A 20,374-nucleotide genomic window follows, 5' to 3' on the forward strand; every position below is an offset into this window, starting at 1 on the left:
AAACTAATAATAAACCAGCCAAGAAGTACTCAAGGTTCTGTCGATTTGCTTCCAAGAATTCTAGGAAACGGTGAGGTTGGGTGTGAATCAGGTCACTGCGGTACTTTCCAACAGTCGGCCCTTGCCAAATTCTGCCTGTCCCGGTCTCTTTTGATGATGCTCTTAATAGTCTATTTGGATTACTTGTTAGAGAGAGGGAAATAAAAGAATGGCCTTTGGTTACAGTTTGTCCTTTTAGTCAAGACTAAAGAGAGAGTTGGTGAATGGCAGTGATATGGTCATAACATTCCACCACTGTGAACACATAGAGTTCACAAAGAGCTGCAGGGGGACGGGCTATAAAAGAGTGTTGGTCCAACAGAGGTACAAAAGCATCTTGTGGTTGACAAGCCCCCAGGTAACAGCTGCTCTCTTTTTCTATGGTCGGCCCATGTGCTTGTACCCATACACACAGAGACACATACACTAGGGTCTTTTGTACTCGAGGGTATTTAATGTGTTATCACAATGGAAATCATATTTCATGTTCCTTGAGTACGTTTTCAAAAGCTCTTATTATATTGGAATGGAAAATGAGCAATGAATACAAAACATGCATAGAAAGGCCAACAGTTTTATATTTCTATCCTGGGTTTGTGTTGATTGACTGTAGCTCACATGATTGAAAAAGCAAAGCAAATACAGGAACCCAACCTCAACCAAATATAATGACAAGGCAATCATGATAATCAACAGCACTTGTTATGAACATTTGTTAGCTTCACAGTGATCGAGAGAGAAAGAGCAGGGCGAGGATGGGCTGAGCAAATCAATGCAGATTTACAATTGAAAAGGATGCTACACATTTTTATAAAGCAAATAAACAAATCAATCAATGTTGATCCTTGATTCTGTCACAAATTAATTGACCATGGGACTATTGTCCAGGCATGTGAATTGGGAGTTGTGCTCATTTGTTATCTTAAATACAGAACTTTTGCATTCATTAGGAAGATATGCTTCTACATGACCAAATGTTGGCTCATTGTCAGAAATAAGTCCTCTGGGACCAAATTCTATCGCTTCAGCCTCACTAGCTGAACTTGAGGTGCAGATCGTTTTTGTCTTTTAATCAATCTTAGGTTACATTTTCACCCACAATGTTAGGGCAGTCTAAACAGTTTTAATCCTGATGTGCTGATGTATTACTTAGCAAGGGTACACTCAACTGGAATATTGGTTTTCATTTAGGGTTAGGGGTAGGATTTGCACGGAAGCCTCCGTAGAGCAAAGGGCTTCCAAACATTTGTATTAGGGCAGTAGCACTATTAGCCTAATCAAGCTATTCTGTTGTCTGCAGGTCATCTGGGCAACAGCTTTATATATGACCTTTGACCTCAGAGCTAGAGGACAGAGAGTTCAGTCTGCTACACTCTCTTGGATCTCCACAGCTTAGAGAGACAGAAACCAAAAATCCATATAAGTCAGGCACCTAACCCAACAAAAATAAAACTACAGGAGACAAGTTCTGAGTTGAAGCTGAAGTTATACCCCCTGTGATGAATCATCATACATATAGTATCCAAAAAAAGAGAATTGTAAATATACTGTATGTAAGCTAATGTGCTAATGTATGTCACCAATCTCTCAAACACACCAAGCTCTCAAAATGTGTTGTATTTTGTTGATGTTAAAATCAACTACTATGTTTAGCAGACATAGACTATTCCACTATTAGACACTGCCTTAAAAGCCATACAATGTGATTGCAGCGAGGAATCATCTAGTTCTTACATGTTTTTGAATTTAGCAACTGAGGCTACAGTTAGTGTGCAATGTACAGTTGGCACACACACACACACACACACACACACACACACACACACACACACACACACACACACACACACACACACTGAATTAGGGATGGGTATTGAGAACCGGTACAAAGTCAATACCGCTACCTGATTGGACGGTATCGGTATACCGTTAAGCCGCTGGACAAACGGTGCTACTATCGGTATATCTGTTACGTCTACTTCCTTAGTTTAACTTTAAACCATTCTGGTTGGTTGGGAACCCTCATCCCGTGTGATGTATCCGGTTTGAGACCCCTCTGATTGGCCACTGTAAATGCCACTCGTCATCTCTCTCAACAGCGCTCTTATTATTGTTGTGAGACTCCCGCAGGCATGGCGGACAGAGCGAAGCGATCGAAGGTCTGGGTGCACTGTAAAAAATGTAGTGGCGATAGTGCAAGGTGCAATCTATGTACTCAATTAGTTGCTTGTAAAGGGGGTAACACAAGCAACTTAATGAAGCATTTGCAAACGAGACACTCATTGAATCTAAAACGGTGCAGCGTATTTGACAGCCTAAACAATGTGGCTGCTAGCGATACTGCTAGTGCTAATACTAGTGATGTGTCAGTCGCGAACGAGCCGGCTCGCACCCGCGAACGAGCCGTTTTGTTGTTGTTGTTGTTGTTATGTAATACAAGACAGAATGATGATGATGATGATCTCCGTGCTACAGCTGCTCCGTGCATGCATGCAGTGACATGTAATATTATATTATTATATTTTTGCCATCTTAGCCTTTTTTACCAATTTCTTCATTTCACAGTTTTGCATGATGTCACTGTAGGACAATGTTTTAAGGATCTCTTGTCGAGCTAGGTTGTCAGTTTGAAAAGTTCTGGATGAAGATGTAACTGATTTACAAATGTTAAAAAAATGCCTCTTTTCATCCTCTGTCTGAGGGAAAACCCCAACAAGAATGATAGGGCAAGCCAGGCCCCTTTAAGTTATTTTTTTTTTTGTCTGCTTCTGAGAAGCTAATGTATAAGTTATACAGTTATTTCTGCAAGAAAATTACAATAAAATGACTGTTTAATCTTCACATCTCGTATTCATGTCTATCATTTTGAGCACCAAATTATTGAAAAGTATCAATAAGAGTATCGAAAAATACCGATACCGATAAGCAGTACCGGTATCGGTATCGATAAAATCCTAACGATACCCATCCCTACACTGAATGATAGCTGTTAAAAGAACTAAACTTCCATAAATACATGCTATGCTGTATATACATGTAAAACAAATCTGGGCTCTCATGTATAGTAAAACTTGAGTCGATTAAACAGTAAAATGAGAGAGGAATCTCTTTTTACCTATAAAATAATTGTCATGGATAGTTGTATGCCCTTTAGTGTATAGTCACACAATTCCATTTGTTTTGCTTAAGCTTTTGCAATGTTTATATTTCACTGCTCTGTTTGTGGGTAATTTCAGTCGTGTGTAAATGTAGATTTGGTCTTGAGGCTTTGGTTATTGAGTTGACTTTGCAGCTTCTACTCAGTCCGTCAACAGATTTAGTTTAATGTAATGCATTATGATACTATTAAATCGTTTTTAGGCAAATGAATGTCTCAATTTCTTGCTGGCTGCAGTGGCTAGGCAGGATCACCAGATTAAGAATGATATATTCCACAGGGATGATTTGATACACACTGGTAGATGCTTCCATGTTTAATGTTTATTAATCTAGGGATGAGGGATGCTTTACAGGATATTTTTTTATTAAAAGAAAATATGATTATTTTTATCTGCCAATGTTATGTAAATAAATGTCAAAGCCCAGCTTGTCAGCAGCTCAGCTGTGCTGTGACAGCAGCTGAGTCCCACTGTATAAACAAACAGATAAACGAAGCACTAGAGCAGACATTAGTGTGACCTCCTGATCCCATTCTGGTTAATTATGTAAGAAGGGATTTTGACTTGCTGTCTAGTATTCATGAAGGTGTTACCAGGAATGTATACAGAAAGCACTATTACTGTCAGCAAAAAATGTCTGCTAGAAGGTTGAGTAAGATTTCCGAAAAGTTAGTTCTGGGTTAAGCGAACCATAATGAACATTTCATGCTATTTTTTTAATGTTCTTATGAATCCAGTCCACTCTCAGCTGGTCTTTCTTAGCTAAAAGGCTGTCAGTAAGCCCAAGTGTTGATCTACATTCAATAGCCGGTCATTACATTTAACCTCAGTCTGACCTCTTTTAAAGGCGTAGCTTGACATGCGTCTCAGTCTTTTCCTTTTTGTTTGAGCCCCGATCTCTGGACTTTTGTGTCTGTCCTGCTGTCAGTGACTTAACCTTGTCTCTGGCCCTCCACTGACCCCTTTTTAAAAGATAAACCCTCGACCCCTAATTTGAAGTTCCTTTCAACTTCATCAATATGAAAGGGCCCTTATATGCTACTTGTCAAAACTGGGCCTACCCTCAGTCCTATTTTGACCCCTCTCTAAGAACGTAAGCAACATGTGTGTGTGTGCATATGTCTAAGATAATAAGTGTATGAGAAAAAAAGTATAAAAGATGAAGCCCATCTGGGTTTTTCATTCAGCACACAATAAAAGAAGAAATGTTGACTTTTTTTTCCCTCAGTCTTTGTTGTCTCAACATTATAAGCTTTAGTAAACCCTTAGCCAAACGCAAACGCAGAGTTAGCCAATGGCATGGTTGAGAATTATGCTAAATGGTCGGTATTTATAGGATTAAACCCCCAAGTTAAAGTTTTGTTAATTGTCCATAGTGGCATCAAAGGCTGTCTGGGATTTGGGACTTTTGTCGGTAAGATCCACAAAAGAGATCAAGTTGTGCTTTAAAGATCCTTTAGTTCTTTAGTGCATGTGTGTTAACTCATTTACTCCCAGACATGCAAAATAGTTTCAAGACCGGTATATAGTCTGAAAGAATCCCTACGTTTTTGCTCAGTGGAGCTGAACCATGACCATCCTGTCCTGAACACACACACACACAATCACACATACATACACACTAACGGCTTACCATCCCACCACCAAACAGTGTCCCAGTGCTGTTTGGGTGGCTGGGTAGGGATCTGTCACAGTCTGGTAGCTGGACCCCCACACAGTATGTGTTGATGATGGGGTTTGCTATTTAATGGGAATACATCGGGTGATGCGGTGGTTATTTTACCTCCCTTTTTTTATTCCAAAAGAAGGTTAGTCCCATTGCGCTCCAAAATATATTTTCCTACCCGGCCAAGACGTCTGGAATGCAAGACAATACAAAGACGGAACAATGCAATGTAATGATTGCATGCGTGTGGGTTAGTTGGTATAGCAGAAGGGTTGGGGGGTGTGTTGGTGGACAGAACCATATGCTGATTTTGACTTTCCAGTTATATCCATTTTAGTGTGGACGTAGGCGACAGTGTATGCAGCAGAGAGGAACACTTATAACTTTTTCTTCACTGGCAAATCATGGATTCTTTATTTTGTAGACTATTTTATTTGAAGAATTGAGTCATCAGAGTGGAATTCTACCTCAAGATTTACTCTCACAGTGAGTGAAATCCCTACAAAATGCTCATTAAGTCTTGTTCAATGACCTTTAGGTCATTTCCATGTTGTTACAGATGATTTAGAACAAGTGTTTTAAATGAGCACTATAACCAGGGGTTACCTCTGTCTGATTTCAAACTCTTCCATTAACAGAATAACAAAGTAAAACAGAGTAAGTTTGCAACTGTGTGTTTTACTCCACTTTGTTAATAAAACTGCAGCAGCTTAACCACAGAGCGTGAACGTTGTGGTCAGCTGATTTTGCGCAGTTCTTCAGTTTGTGCATGGGGCACAGAGTGTGCTCGGGGAGTCTCCCACTGCAGCCAGTTGGTGGAGTTTTGGCACACTTCTGTTGTTCATACCGACGTTAACCCTGTCTGTGCACACGGCGACCAACTCGCCTTTGCCTCCTGTAAAGCTTCACAGGTCCGTCGGTTATGTCCTGCGCGGCTCGGCCAGCACCCAGTTCAGTCAGTCACAGAAAGTCCGAAGAGTTTTTGCAGGGAGCGAAACGGCAACGTAGCTGCTTAATGTCTTTGTATTTTGTTGACATGTCTCGTAGTTTACTCCATTGACTGTTGACAAGAAACACGTGTAGACGAAATATGTGTTTTGTTTAGATGTTTTGAGGTACGCAAAGGCGTGTAGTGACACAAGTGATGTTACGCAATTCAGATTTTTGTCGCGCATGCGTACCTGCGTACAAGTTATGTGCACCCCTGACTATAATGTTGTTTTTGTGGACAAATTTGAGCTTGAAATTCTTTAAGCAGCCTGTAAGGGGGAACACATCCAACCAAATGTATCTAAAACCTTTGAAATTCAATTAAAAGTACCTGTGCTTTAGGTTGGTTTTATAGTTTACGATACTCTGTGGGATTTTCTTACAGTGATTGGAAATATGTATGAGTAAGAAAGGTCAAACGAGTACATTGTCTTTAAATGGTATCTTAAACTGTGCTCTGATACACACCTGGCAGTGTTTTACACTGTTGGTGGGATGTAGTAGTGTTTTCAAACGGGCACTGTATAAAGAGTATCTTTCTCCTAACTTTTTTGTATTTTTCTGTATTTGATAAAAAAATATATGTATCTTGTAGCATTATCTCCAAATGGAGAAAAAAGGTATGTAGAAATAATTTTAAAAAAAAGGTATGATTTGGTTAATTAAAAATATAAACATTTGAAGGCAAATACTTCACATTAGATTCAACAAATACTACGAGCACAGCTGGCTCTCTTTTATGAACACATGTACAACTGCAATGACCTCAGCGGCTATAAGCACTTAGAAAACTCTATACTTTTATTAGTTTTGTCTGCATTTAAAATAGTCCCACATACAATTCTTCAATATGTGACCACTCATTTGGATAAAAACTTTTCTATCCAAAAAAAAAAAAGAACCCTGATGTATAGCTTACCGTGCTAAAATGCCATTCCATGGATTTGTTCTTTGTGTTTACCAATGTTGATTGTAATATTTTATTTTGAAATATGACATGTTTTCTTTCTTGCTTCTCTCTCCCACAGCAGGACAATATAGACCGGTCCTCCAATCACCGACAAGCTGACCTCATTGGTCCGAGCTTCCAGCAATCAGCCAATCGGAGTTCTCCTAACCATCAAGGTTGGTACACCACCTTCCATCAAAAGAAGTGTGTGTGTGTGTGTGTGTGTGTGTGTGTGGTGTGTGTGTGTGTGGTGTGTGTGTGTGTGTGTGTGTGTGTGTGTGTGTGTGTGTGTGTGTGTGTGTGTGTGTGTGTGTGTGTGTGTGTGTGTGTGTGTGTGTGTGGTGTGTGTGTGTGTGTGTGTGTTTGTGTGTGTGTGTTGTGTGTGTGTGTGTGTGTGTGTGTGTTGTGTGTGTGTGTGTGTGTGTGTGTGTGTGTGTGTGTGTGTGTGTGCAACAAAAGCTGTGTATTCTCCATTTATTTTCATATATAAAGACTACAAAGGTCATCGAAATTACCTGGGATTGTTGTAGTATTACTATGGGTTTGTGTGTGTTTCAGTACAGTGTGGACAGTGGCTTGCTCCTCATTATCTTCCACTGGTCCGGGGGGGGGGGGGGGGTCAAGGGGGATAATATATATTTGGGTCTCTTCCGCTGTAAACATTTCAGCAGTTCAAAGGATGATCTGCATAGACACAGGGTGCCATTATAATTACGCCGTCTATCTAATTGTGCCATACAGGGTTCATCCATGACAATCGGAGCATGAGATTTAGGCACAATATTGGCTCAGCATGGGAGGTAAGGGCGGGGAGTCTGCAAGGACCCAACCAGTGAATTAGAACGCTTGGCACTGGCATGGGAAATAAATGGAGCAGAAATTACATTGTAATTTTTCAGGATCAGCCGGGATGGAGGGAACTCAAGAGGACCAGAGAGACAGACGAAATAATTTAACCAAGACATTTAGTTTACACTGTCTGAATAATAATTTTTTAGAGGGACAGATGTTTTATTTTAGTTTGTTTCCAATAGTTTGTTAGTAGTCAGGAGCTTGATTCATTTGTGCAGACCATTTAGATTTCTGTCAGATCTCCTTTCCTGTATTGTTCTTTTTTTATTTATGAAAAAGTTGTCAAATAAGCTACAACTTTTAAGTCTTTTTACCATTCAAGCCTGTTCACAAGCTGTGTTACATATCATCCTCATGGTCTATATTATTTGTGCAGACATTTTTAATTTAGCCTAGTTCCAGTAGTGCAGGGGTCGGCAACAGGCGGACCGCGGTCCGGATCCGGACCCAGACGCCGACCTATACGGACCCGGACCTATAATCAATACATTAATAGGGTTACAAGCGGCCGAGATGGGTTTTCTCCGCAGGGTGGCTGGTGTCTCCCTTAGGGATAAGGTGAGAAGTTCAGTCATCCGGGAGGGACTCTGAGTTGAGCCGCTCCTCCTTCACGTCAAAAGGAGCCAGTTGAGGTGGTTTGGGCACCTAGTTAGGATGCCACCTGGGCGCCTCCCTAGGGAGGTGTTCCAGACACGTCCAGCTGGGAAGAGACCAAGGGGTAGACCTAGGACCAGGTGGAGGGATTATATCTCTTCGCTGGCCTGGGAGCGCCTTGGGATCCCCCAGTCAGAGCTGGTTGATGTCGCCAGGGAAAGGAACGTTTGGGGCTCTCTGCTGGAACTGCTACCCCCGCGACCCGACCACGGATAAGCGGGAGAAGATGGATGGATGGATGGATAATAGGGGATTTCAATTTTGACGGGGCGATTCTATTTTAACCGCCACCGACAGGGGGCGAAAGAGACGAGTGAGTGATACAGGGAGAGAAACACAGAAGAAGAGAAACACAGAAGAAGAGACGAGAGCGCGGCAGAGAGAAGCGGAGAGGAGAGTGAGTGAAGAGAATAATTAGCGATACAGGGAGAGAAGCGGAGAGGAGAGTGAACAGGCGTGTTAGCGGCAGACAGGAGAGAAATAATTACACATGGCGCTCTCCAAGAAGAGGAAAGTGGACAGTGAGAACAGAGCTTTTAACCCTGAGTGGACGGACTCATTCATGTTCATCCTGCCCACTGGGAGCACAGAACCAGTGTGTCTCATTTGTTCAGAGACCGTGGCGCTCATTAAAAGTGCCAAAACGCCACTATGAGACAAAACACAAAGTGTTTGACCAAACATTCCCTCTCAAGTCAGAACTGAGGTCACAACAAATAAATATCGTTCCAGGGCAGGCTAACCGAGGCTAACCAATGAGCACCTGCATGTGTGTATGAGAATGGCCCTGACACCATTTCAGCCCAGATCTAAACTCCTGGCAGGACAAGCTCCAGCTCAATTCTCACACTGAACAAAACAAAGTGAGTGAGGGACTGCAATATAAGAGGGAAAGAAAGAGAAACTTTAAAACTGTTAAATTGTTATGATGTGTAAAGACTGATATTGTTCTATAATCGGCTGAAACTGTTAAGTCATGATGTGAAACGGTTAACAAAGAAAAAGAGAAACTCAAGCTGCTGCTACACTTTATTTTATTTATCTAAAATTAAGCACTTTTGAGATGCACATATTTTCAAAAGCTATTTTATTTATTTTCTCTATTTCATTTTTAAATGCAGCCCGAGAGGAACATTACACATATCCACAATATTTACTGTATATCTGTATAGTTCAATGTTAATTGAAAAAATATATATAAATATTGTTGTTTATGAATTGTACTTTCTTTATTTGATTGGCAGTCAGTTATTGATTACATGCAGACGTTGATAAAGCTACATGCTACTTATATATATCACACTAATTCATGAAGCAAGTTAGACATTTTGAAGCTCCGGACCTTTGCATGGGGACATTTTCTCTAACTGGACCTTGTTGAATTTTAGTTGAATACCCCTGCTGTAGTGTTATTAGTAGGATTGTAATCCTTGCTGACATTATTAAATTCAAAACCACTAAACTATGTATTAATTATTAGAAGGCTATTAGAGCTCCCATAAGCTAGAACAGTCATAAACCAATTCATTTTTGGAGGGAATAGTATGTGTTTTTTGGGAACATGTCTTCCATTATTTGACATGCTGGTAATGAGATGCTATTGCACAAGTGGCTTTTGTAGCATTGAAGTGACTTCAGTCGTATAGCCAAGTCCATTGTATATAGGATTATATAACTAGCTCTCTGCCAAAGGCCAATACAATATGAAAATACAAAAAAAATACTTCAAGGACTAGATTTCATAATCACCAACCATCATTGAGTCAACAGTTGGCCCATCCATCTGTTTTCTTAGAAGATATGAGAGAAAAAAGACAGCAAGTGTTAAGATTACATATTTTTTCAGAATAAGCAAGACAGTTGGCAGTTAGGAACCTGCTCTTTTCTTAGTTCAGGACATCGTGTGCCCTGGCATAACATGAAGTCTGGAAAAGGACAGAAAAAGACAAGAGAACAAATTAGAAACTGGGAAAAGTTGAGTTGCTCACATCAAATGTGATCTACTGCTTTTACTTTAGTTATGACGTAACTAGGCATTCGAGTGGCCTGGGATACATCATGAGTTTAGTTTAGTGGCATACAATTGTGATACATACGTGGAGGTTATTAAGTATTTTTTTATTGGCCAATATCTCAGAATGTTATGTACTAGCTAAATATGTCTGAGGCAAGGCAGTTCAATCCTGTTCCACGCTGTAGCAGACCTGCTGATTTTGTGTAATTTTTAGTGAGTCTGTGTACGTGCAGGACCGTGACATTCTCACCCGTCTGTATTTGGCTTATAACTTTGTTACAATAACGAAAGGAAGAGGAAGCATGGGATATATTTAACCTATAATTAAACTGCTTATAGGTTCTTATGAGAGGAGTGGTTTAAACGTGAGGTATAAATGAACTCAACAATAATGCCTATGATATCGTTTGATGCTTCAAAGTTTTATATCTGGTTAGGACTTCCATAGTTCAGTTATGGCCCAAAACTTAACTTAAAAATAGTATGAACAACATGTTGGAAATGTATTACAATTAAGTGTTGAAACATGAATTTGGATCATTTACCTGACAATACAAGCTAAAGGACGTGTTTCTGTTTTACCGTTTAAACCACTTCGCTTGGCACAAGAGGGTGGAGTGGGTGTTCAGTTTATTTTCCCCTCTTCCGAATCTTCAGGGGTTTAAATACAGTGCGTGCGTGCCTGCCTGCATGCTGCCTGTGTCATCAATCTGTCAGCCTTACCGCCGGGTGAATGACGCAGGCCTTTGTTTGCCTGATTGTGACATACACAGGTGATTATGATCGTATGACAGATAATGACGCAGCATTCCCACATCCATGAGTGAGTTTAAGGGTTGTTTCTTTGGAAGAAAACATCTCAGCCAATTCCCATCCAGATGCCAAACTAGGTCATATTTCGGAGGAAACTTATTTTCTCTCTCTAGCCTGGGGTTACATGTCTCACCTTGTGTGATTGATGGATGATGAGTATATGTTTTGTTCGACTTTTGCTTTTGATTTGTTTTTATCTAGCATAACCAGATAAGTGTTTGTTTGATTTTGTTGTTACATTTGTATTTATTTTTTTGTTTAGGTTATGTGTCTCTGTTCTCTGTTACAAGTGTCTTGCCCTATCTGTTCTTAACTTGTGTATGGCCACGTATGAACCCTGTGTTCTGTGGTACATAGCTCTTTAGCTCCGCAGGATAACTATAAGTAGCTGCTCCAGCTTACATGTCACTATTAATACTGGCAGATTAACCACCTATGATTTACAGCCACCTGTGATACAGCTAAAAGACGCGTTTTCAGGAAAAGCTCCACAAAGGCGACACTTTAGGTTCATAAGTATAGCTTTCAGCCTCAGTGCTAAAGACAAGCTCATCTGTGTCTCCTCATGTTGTTTGTGCCTCTGGAACAAGTAGTTCCATAGGAAACTAATTCCATCCCAGGCTTAAGGGCTCCCTTTGAAGCCAGTGCTTTAAAACTTTATGTCAATCAAATAGTTTTTTCCCAACGTCAGCTTTCCGCTGAGCAGTGGGACTTTTAGAGTGGCATGACCCTCACAGCACCTTGCAGGATCCAGCTGTCAGCTGTCCTGCACTCTGAGCTGTGGGACAATTTCATGAGTCACAAAGTGCAGGGCACATTTTAAGCCTTGTAGTTCTGGACGGAAGGACTGCATGGTAAAAGTTCAATTGAACATCCAACAAATGTGCTTCTTTTTTTAAAACACGCTTTTAAAGTGTGTTTGCTTTGAACCTAAAAATGCTCAGATAATGACAAAGCACCAAATCATTTACTTCCTAACTGTATTCATGGGCTGCTCAGAAGATGAAATGAGAAATAGCCAGTTTGAATTTAGAAAAATAAACACATAAATAAATGTGAAATAGTTAAACCATCTGATCAGATGGTTCTCTTACCATTACTGCAAATAGCAATGCAACTTATTCTCTGTCTATTATTTGGTTACAATGTAATGCATGTCATTTAAATCTGCCTGTAACACTAGTTAATATGTGAGACCATGTCAGTTTGAGAGCCCCTACAGTACACTTTACAATTAGAGCCTGTCCCCCCCTAGTGGTTTACTTATGTCCTACAGTACAGTTGGCAGGATCTGGATGATCAGAGATTTGATGATTAATTCATAATGGAGAATTATATATCATAGGACGAGTCAACACTGCAGATTGTAATTCAGAAAGAGCAAAGTTATGCACCCAGTTTACCCGGATGTTAAAACGTTCATAGCATAGAGCAATTAGAAGGAGATCTTCCCTTCAATTGTGCTCGCTTCAAACTTCGATACAACATGCACCCTTCGGTGGAAAAATTATCTTCATGAATTTAAATGAGCCTAGAGGTTTTCACAGGGGCTTTGAGGATAGATTCCACCTCTGAAAAGAATCCAGTTTTTTAAGACCTTTTAAAAGCACAATATTTAAAACATGCTGTGAAGTCGAAGCAGATGCTTACTGTGCCTTCGCTGTGAACCCCAGCGGTGAGAGTTGAAAAGTGTTAGGGGCAGGTTGGAGCTTGTTCCTGTTATCCCTGGAGATTTGGCTCACAGAGGAGCACAATGTTCGTAGTCAAGATACTTCTTCTGATTGGGTGTGAGTGTGTGTTCTGTGCCTGTCAGTTTTTTCTTTTTCTTTTCAGTATTACTCAGAATCAAGGTGGTGCAAACAAAGTGAGGTCAAGGGTTGGAATCCGGCCACAATGAAATGATAGAGAAACTAAAATAGAAAGGGAAAGTCCCAACAATATCCAGGGACTTTCTTAGTTTTAGTGTGTGCCTCAACTATTTGAAACCAAAACAGAAAGCTTAGAGGAATTTCATTTTTCCTTTTTTATTATGTTTTTCGGTTTTGATTTTCTCCCAAGCTTTAGTGTTGTGTATTCTGCTCCACTATGTCCTTACTTTTAACATGATTTACTAATGTGTTCCCTTTCTATATATCTCCTCCAGAGGATGATGTCGATTTGGAGGCCCTGGTGAATGATATGAACTCTTCGCTGGAGAGCCTGTACTCCACCTGCAGTGGTCAGCAGACAGAGTCAACCCCACTGCTGCACAATGGACAGACCTCTTCCTCACACCAACAGCACCATCACAATCACGTGCAACACAACCAGCCTCGGCAGGGTCAACACTCACTTGCTCTAAGCCACGTCTCCCCAGAGCCGCCCTCCTCTTCTTCGTCGTCTGCAGACTCCCCACAATCCAGCCTCAGGCGGTCACAACCCATGCACATCCTCGCTGTCAGGTACGTGCTTCTGGAGTAAACGCAGATATACATTTTCTTAATATTTATTTTCCCACTTTTACAGATAATAGTTGGATTGGCACCAGACTACTTTGATGAACAGATCTAAATTTGAATGCAAGAAAATGTACGTACATTATTTTTGTCTGCAGAACGGTATAGTGAGTGTCCTTCAAAGCACCATAGCTAAAAACCAGCATCATAGAATAATAAGGTGCTTCCACATGAATGTTGGTATGACACGAACCGGGTCTGTCAATCAGGTGCTCAAGTGCTCTTGAGCAAGACATACATTTTCCTTGCATCCAAAGGTTTCATACCTAAACTTGTGTTGCTTTTGATGCAACAGAAACACTTGTGATAATAAATGCAAAAATGTTTTGTACTTGAAACTTGACAAAAAAGTGTAACGTGATTTTTAGCTAAAGTTTTTATTTAATGTAAAGCAGTCAATAAACAATTTATCAAACCAAATGAATTGGTTATTCATACGGAACCAATCAATTCATAATAAATAAATAAAAAATAAAAAAACATATTAAATAATAAATAATATTAAATTGGCTCAGCCTTTGTTGAATGTATTTAACACAATTTTTCATACATCTTTCCTCAGTAAAGTGTTTGCTCTCCTCAGGTGTTTCACAGTAACATCAAACGCATTAGAATTAAAGACGCTTGGAGCTAACCATGCACATATACCAGCAGTTAAAAATGTAATTAAGACTTCAAACATGCACCATGGCACCAAACTTAAAGCTAACTCCTTCCAGCTTCATACATTTGCACATGCATAGCCACACACACACACACACACACACACACACACACACACACACACACACACACACACACACACACACACACATATAGAGCTTTTTTTCTTTCTTTCTCGCCACATCCTCTCACTCCACACTATCATTCCTCACCACCTTCCCAATAATTGGGCATAACGTTTCCTCCCCGCTCCACGTCTGTAGCCTTTGAATGACCCGTTCCTCCTTGTCACTCCCTCTTTGTCTCAAACTACACCAGTAGGAGGAGAAATGTAAACAATCTCATTTATTTGAGTACCACGTACAAATGTCTCTCTCAATTTGAAGAATACTAACCCATTTTCTCCCTAAGGCTGTTATTGTATGCATTCAAAAGTAGGATTGCTCACACACACACACACACACACACACACACACACACACACAAAGTCCCCATAAGTATGGATGGATGCATGCGTTTAGTGCACACAAACACAAAGGCATCCACAGCTGAGCTGGTGTCAGCTCCTATTATTCGCCTTTGGAGTATATGAGAGGAACAGAGGAGGGATGATCAGGTAATGGTGTCTTCTGTCTTATGAGCTCTCTCTCTTTCAAACACACGCACACTCAGGCTCTGAAGTTCTTATTATTCAGGGCTGACCTCCGAATAACCCTGTTCTCAAGCTCAGATGGGACAACATCAAAAGGCCCGTTTCCTTTTGAACTCGCTGCTTTCTACAGAGAGACAGTTTGACGGAGAAAGAGACTAAGAGAAAAGCGTCTTCCACAGTGATTCTCTGAGCTACAGTAGCTGTCTAGATAGAATTCTACACACTTGCTTGAGTGAATCCTTAAAAAGTTAGGGTTAGATCAGCTGTCAAATCCTCCTTCCTCTCCCAGGCTGTGAGCTTTACTGTACTGTATGTGCCTAATTTAAAAACTGATTTAAAGTGATGTCGTGATTTAATATTGATGTGTGATGAATATTGCAGGACATTAGCAGGCACACTGCGGGGGTCTGTGATTTCCACTTGCTGGGAGACAGTCATTATGGGTAGATCAGATCGAAACAGACATGAGCCTGGATACTGCACAGCAATGCTTTATTTATTCCGGCGCTCTCTTGCGCACATATTTCACATGTGTCAGCGGCTCTCATTTCAAAGTTCTCCCATCTCACTTTTCGGGAGGCTGTTTTAGGTCACAACCCTAAACTTCCATTCATCATTTTATTAGTGAACACACGCTAATGCTAAAAGTATGTTTGAACACGGTATCAACGTCCCTATGTGTTGTGTCCATCAGGAGGTTGCAGGAACAGGAGCAGCAGCTGAGGACATCCTCTCTCCCTGCCATCCCGAACCCCTTCCCCGAGCTCTGCAGTCCAACCAGCTCCCCTGTCCTCAGCCCCGGCTCTCTACCTCCAGGAGAACCCTCCACTGGCACATATGTAAGTCCAACCCCACTAAAACACACTGTAGAAACTTTTCAGAAACTTTCCAGGAATTAATTAAGGTTTCATTTTCCCAGCAGGCCTCTTTTGGGTTTCATATTTAACAAGGCGTTATAATATGGTGTGGTTGAACTTGATACTAAACATTGTTTTCGTACAATATGGGAGACCATGTCAGGATAACAGGATGTGAGACATCAGCGGATTTGCTTATATAACTGAGACTGGTGATTCAAGATATTTGTTTTGAACTATGCTGTATTTGAATAATGTAAATCAGCTGTGTTTATTGGTCAAGTGTGTTGGACATAAGCGTTTAGGAATGTTCCACGCTCTACATCTGCCCCATGTTTTGCTCATCCGAAGCATGCTGATTGCTTGCATGTGTGTGTGTGTGTGTGTGTGTGTGTGTGTGTGTGTGTGTGTGTGTGTGTGTGTGTGTGTGTGTGTGTGTGTGTGTGTGTGTGTGTGTGTGTGTGTGTGTGTGTGTGTGTGTGTGTGTGTGTGTGTGTGTGTGTGTGTGTGTGTGTGTGTGTGTGTGTGTGTGTGTGTGTGTGTGTGTACCTGCACACATGGCTGTATTTCTGTGAGCCCGTTTGCATTTGTGAGTTCTAGTGTTGACTAAGATTTAGAGACTGGTCTGTCTATTCCTGGAAGTCAGAGTCCCCCATCGTCACTGCTAATGATCTTCACATGGGGCCAGCCTATGCTGCTTACAGTAACATACCAAGTTACAGTAAATGTGAGGGCGGACTACTTCTCATAAATACTCTCCCTGGCTGTGATCCTGGCCTGTTCTGGTCATGGCTGTTATGGTGCGAGATCAGAAAGCAGTTCCAGTTAAGTCTGACTTTAATACGACTTACTAAGTCAGTACATAAATGACAAGATGAAGAGATAAATCCCTTGCATCCAGTAAATGCTTTAAGAGATGGGAAGTTGTGGCTCTGAATTACCATCTATGACAAAGTTGGACAGAGTGTTTAAAGATTAGAAATAACTTTAGTCTTCATGAGCAAAGGTATTTCTTTCTCTGTGGGAATGTCATAAGCTTGAATCACAAGCTGTGGCACACATTCAACACTGGATGGTAAGTCTCAGTTCATACGATAAAGAGGTCAAAGATGAATGCCTTACTAAAGGGTTATGAGTTCTGCACTGAATTATTAGCTGTTACATAACTTTGACTCTATATAAGTAAAGCAGGCGTGTCTGGTAAATATTCCGAAACCAATTTATTAGGCTGGGTGACCTGTTCGGGACGGGAATATTGTTGTTTTTTGAATTCCCAGACGGCTTGTTAAGAGGGCAGTTTAAACCAGGAAGTGGAGTGGGGGATTAAAGGAGGTGCAGGGGAGTTGGAGATTAGCAGTGGAGGTAAATTATTTCTGTGCTGTTCGTGCCCCTGAAGGGACTACTAGATCTGTTGTTCACATGCACATTTTAACCTCACATAAAAATGACCATTTATTGTTCTCCCATGATAACTTTGAATGTAGCATTTACGGTTAATGTTTAGCTTTTGAGGGGAGAACTCAAATGTACGTGAACCCACACTCCATTACTTTCCATAATATAATGAGATTGTTTGCACAATTTTTGGGGATTTTAGTTCGGAAAAGTTATTTGTTTTATCAGCCATATTAGAGAATAGGAATTCACGTGAAGTGTAACAAGGGTGTTTCCCATCTGTTGATACACTGACATATGCTCAGAATGTACTAAAATCTACTCATGGCTGTAAAGGTATACCGTTGCTGAAAAAACTAAGTTTGAATCCGTTTTGTATGGCATGGACTACCAAACTTTTGCAACATAAACGACGATTAAGAGAAAGAGCTGTTGAAAATGTGATTCTCTTTGTGTGTTCTCATTGCACACCCTGTGTTCACACTCATGTAAAGTTTTGTGAGTGTGCTGTGCATTCAGCCACAATGTATATATGATGTATTTGTTTTTTAAAAGGCGTGTTTGTCTCTGTGAGGTCCTTAAACTATTTACAGCATTGGCTCTGTATATCCATTGTTGATGGAAATGGAAAGAATGTTTCACTGTGGTTGTTCTTCAGTGGAAATTCAATTCGGCACCTTTTCTTCTCATCACAGACATGTGCATTTGGGTCCAGCCCCTGAGGCATGTAGAACAGTGGTAACACTGCTTTCTTGCAAACACATATTCCTCCCTTCAGGGGTTGGTGGTGGTCTGTTTAGTTTAACAAGTGAGATGGTGAGCAGGTCAATCATTCACCATCCACCCACACTGAAAGACCTCTAAATCATGACAGTTTTTCCCAATGTGCTCTGTTTTGTGCTGATTATCATCCGTTCACATCTGTCTCTGTCTGTCTGTCTTTATTTAGCCCTCTCCCTGCCCTCAAATCCTCCAGCCAGCCTGCTGGTGAGGAGTTTCTCTGTTTAGTTTACAGAACTTTCCAACCCCCAGGCACTTTCTGACTCTCATACCTCTGTCCCTCTGTTCCTCCTTACCTCACTCCTTGGCCTCTGTGCAGGAGGCATGAGGACGCAGCGCTGGGCTGTCAGGAATCTCTGGGCAAGCTGTTTGACATGGCCATACAACTCCCAATTACCTCACTTTCCTCTCGCTCCTGTCTTTTCCCATTTCCCCTCCTTCTCCCAGTTTGTCCTTTAGCTGTACATTCCTAAAGGGGAAACTCTGTAATACAGAAAAAGTTTGCCCAGTGATTTGAAATAAATATAAACAAATGGTAGTGCAATGTTATGTAATGCAGTTCTGCAGAGTGCCAAAGTTATTCTTTGAGCTGTTCTGAAGTGCATCATCAATGAAAAATACAAGGATCATCAGAGTATATACAATTAGTTAATTTTGGAGTTGCAGGATGATTAAGAACATTGAACAAGGAAGCTGCCATGAACACTGGCACTAGTCCATTGTGTTATGTGTGAAAGTGTGCACAGATGGGCAATATCCTTCAAAATACTGACTTCCTGTGCCCACTAAAGGATTACTACAAACAAAATATGGGCTTTATGAATTTCTAAAACTCCATACATTCCATATAGAGCCAACTGGTATTACAACCAAGCTACACTTAAGAAGATTCTCCTAGCTTGGCCTGTGTAATCCATGTCGTGCAATGGAAAAACCTATAAGAAGCCCTGAATGCAAGGCAGTTATAGCTAGTATATCCATTAATTTTCTCAGTTTAGTTCCTTGACAGTCTGTCCTCAGTGGTGCAATAGAGAGTGCTGTTGTGTACTTACTTGGACACTCTGTTCCCATAGCTTACCCCAGTCGTTCTAGTGTGGGAACACTGATTTGATCACTGGGTTGCCAGATTTTGCTGGATTTACTGTACTTGGACTGGAAGTCCTGTAGCTCACTGTGCTCAATGGTATGGTCGGATCCCCACAACCCTGTCTCTGCCTCTCCAGTCTGTGTTTCATTATCTTTATATTGGTCCGTCTATCTCTGTGTCTCTTGGACTGTATGTCAGTGTTTATCTCTCTGTCTTTCACAAATCTTCCTCAGTCATCCGTCTACCCTTTGTCCTTTAACTCCAAACGTTTAGTTCAGTCAACATTTCTGATTTTAGGAAGTGCGCAGTGTCCCGTCATAAATTAGCTCACTAGAATACTTATTCACACATTATGAAGTAAGACCTAAAATAGAGCCTGGTGCCAGACGAGCAGTGCACGAAGGTTGGTTTGGCACTAATCGTGTTAGCAAATGAGCCGCTTGTGCTCCGTGCCAGCATCGTGTCTAGTTTCATAAAGTCCTACTGCTTTCTATATCTTCTGTTTGAGAATAACAAAAGAATGACCTGTTATTAATCTTCAGGAGGAGACAGCTAAGTACATTGCATACAATGTTTAGGGTAATTCCAATATTGCATGCATGTTTTCAAATTTTAAGAAATGATAAAGTTACAGTGGGGCGAAAAAGTATTTAGTCAGCCACCAATTGTGCAAGTTCTCCCACTTAAAAAGATGAGAGAGGCCTGTAATTTTCATCCTAGGTACACTTCAACTATGAGAGACAAAATGAGAGAAAAAAAAAAATCCAGAAAATCACATTGTCTGATTTTTTAAAGAATTTATTTGCAAATTATGGTGGAAAATAAGTATTTGGTCAATAACAAAAGTTCATCTCAATACTTTGTTATATACCCTTTGTTGGCAATGACAGAGGTCAAACGTTTTCTGTAAGTCTTCACAAGGTTTTCACACACTGTTGCTGGTATTTTGGCCCATTCCTCCATGCAGATCTCCTCTAGAGCAGTGATGTTTTGGGGCTGTCGCTGGGCAACACAGACTTTCAACTCCCTCCAAAGATTTTATATGGGGTTGAGATCTGGAGACTGGCTAGGCCACTCCAGGACCTTGAAATGCTTCTTACGAAGCCACTCCCTCGTTGCCCGGGCGGTGTGTTTGGGATCATTGTCATGCTGAAAGACCCAGCCACGTTTCATCTTCAATGCCCTTGCTGATGGAAGGAGGTTGTCACTCAAAATCTCACGATACATGGCCCCATTAATTATTTCCTTTACACGGATCAGTCGTCCTGGTCCCTTTGCAGAAAAACAGCCCCAAAGCATGATGTTTCCAC

At 40.9% G+C, this 20,374-nt stretch overlaps 1 protein-coding gene across 3 annotated transcripts in view; it reads left to right on the forward strand.

Moving 5' to 3' along the window:
* grb10b (growth factor receptor-bound protein 10b) overlaps positions 1-20,374 on the forward strand; it is an 84,764-nt gene that overhangs the window by 16,219 nt on the left and 48,171 nt on the right. For all 3 annotated transcript variants that reach the window (XM_034202658.1, XM_034202657.1, XM_034202656.1), the window contains exons 3-5: positions 6,882-6,978; positions 13,279-13,576; positions 15,640-15,784. In XM_034202658.1, coding sequence (XP_034058549.1) covers positions 6,882-6,978; positions 13,279-13,576; positions 15,640-15,784 — 540 coding nt within the window. The remainder of the gene's footprint in view (positions 1-6,881; positions 6,979-13,278; positions 13,577-15,639; positions 15,785-20,374) is intronic.

Source organism: Gymnodraco acuticeps, unplaced genomic scaffold (assembly GCF_902827175.1).
Source record: "Gymnodraco acuticeps unplaced genomic scaffold, fGymAcu1.1, whole genome shotgun sequence".
NCBI classification, from domain to species: Eukaryota; Metazoa; Chordata; class Actinopteri; order Perciformes; family Bathydraconidae; genus Gymnodraco; species Gymnodraco acuticeps.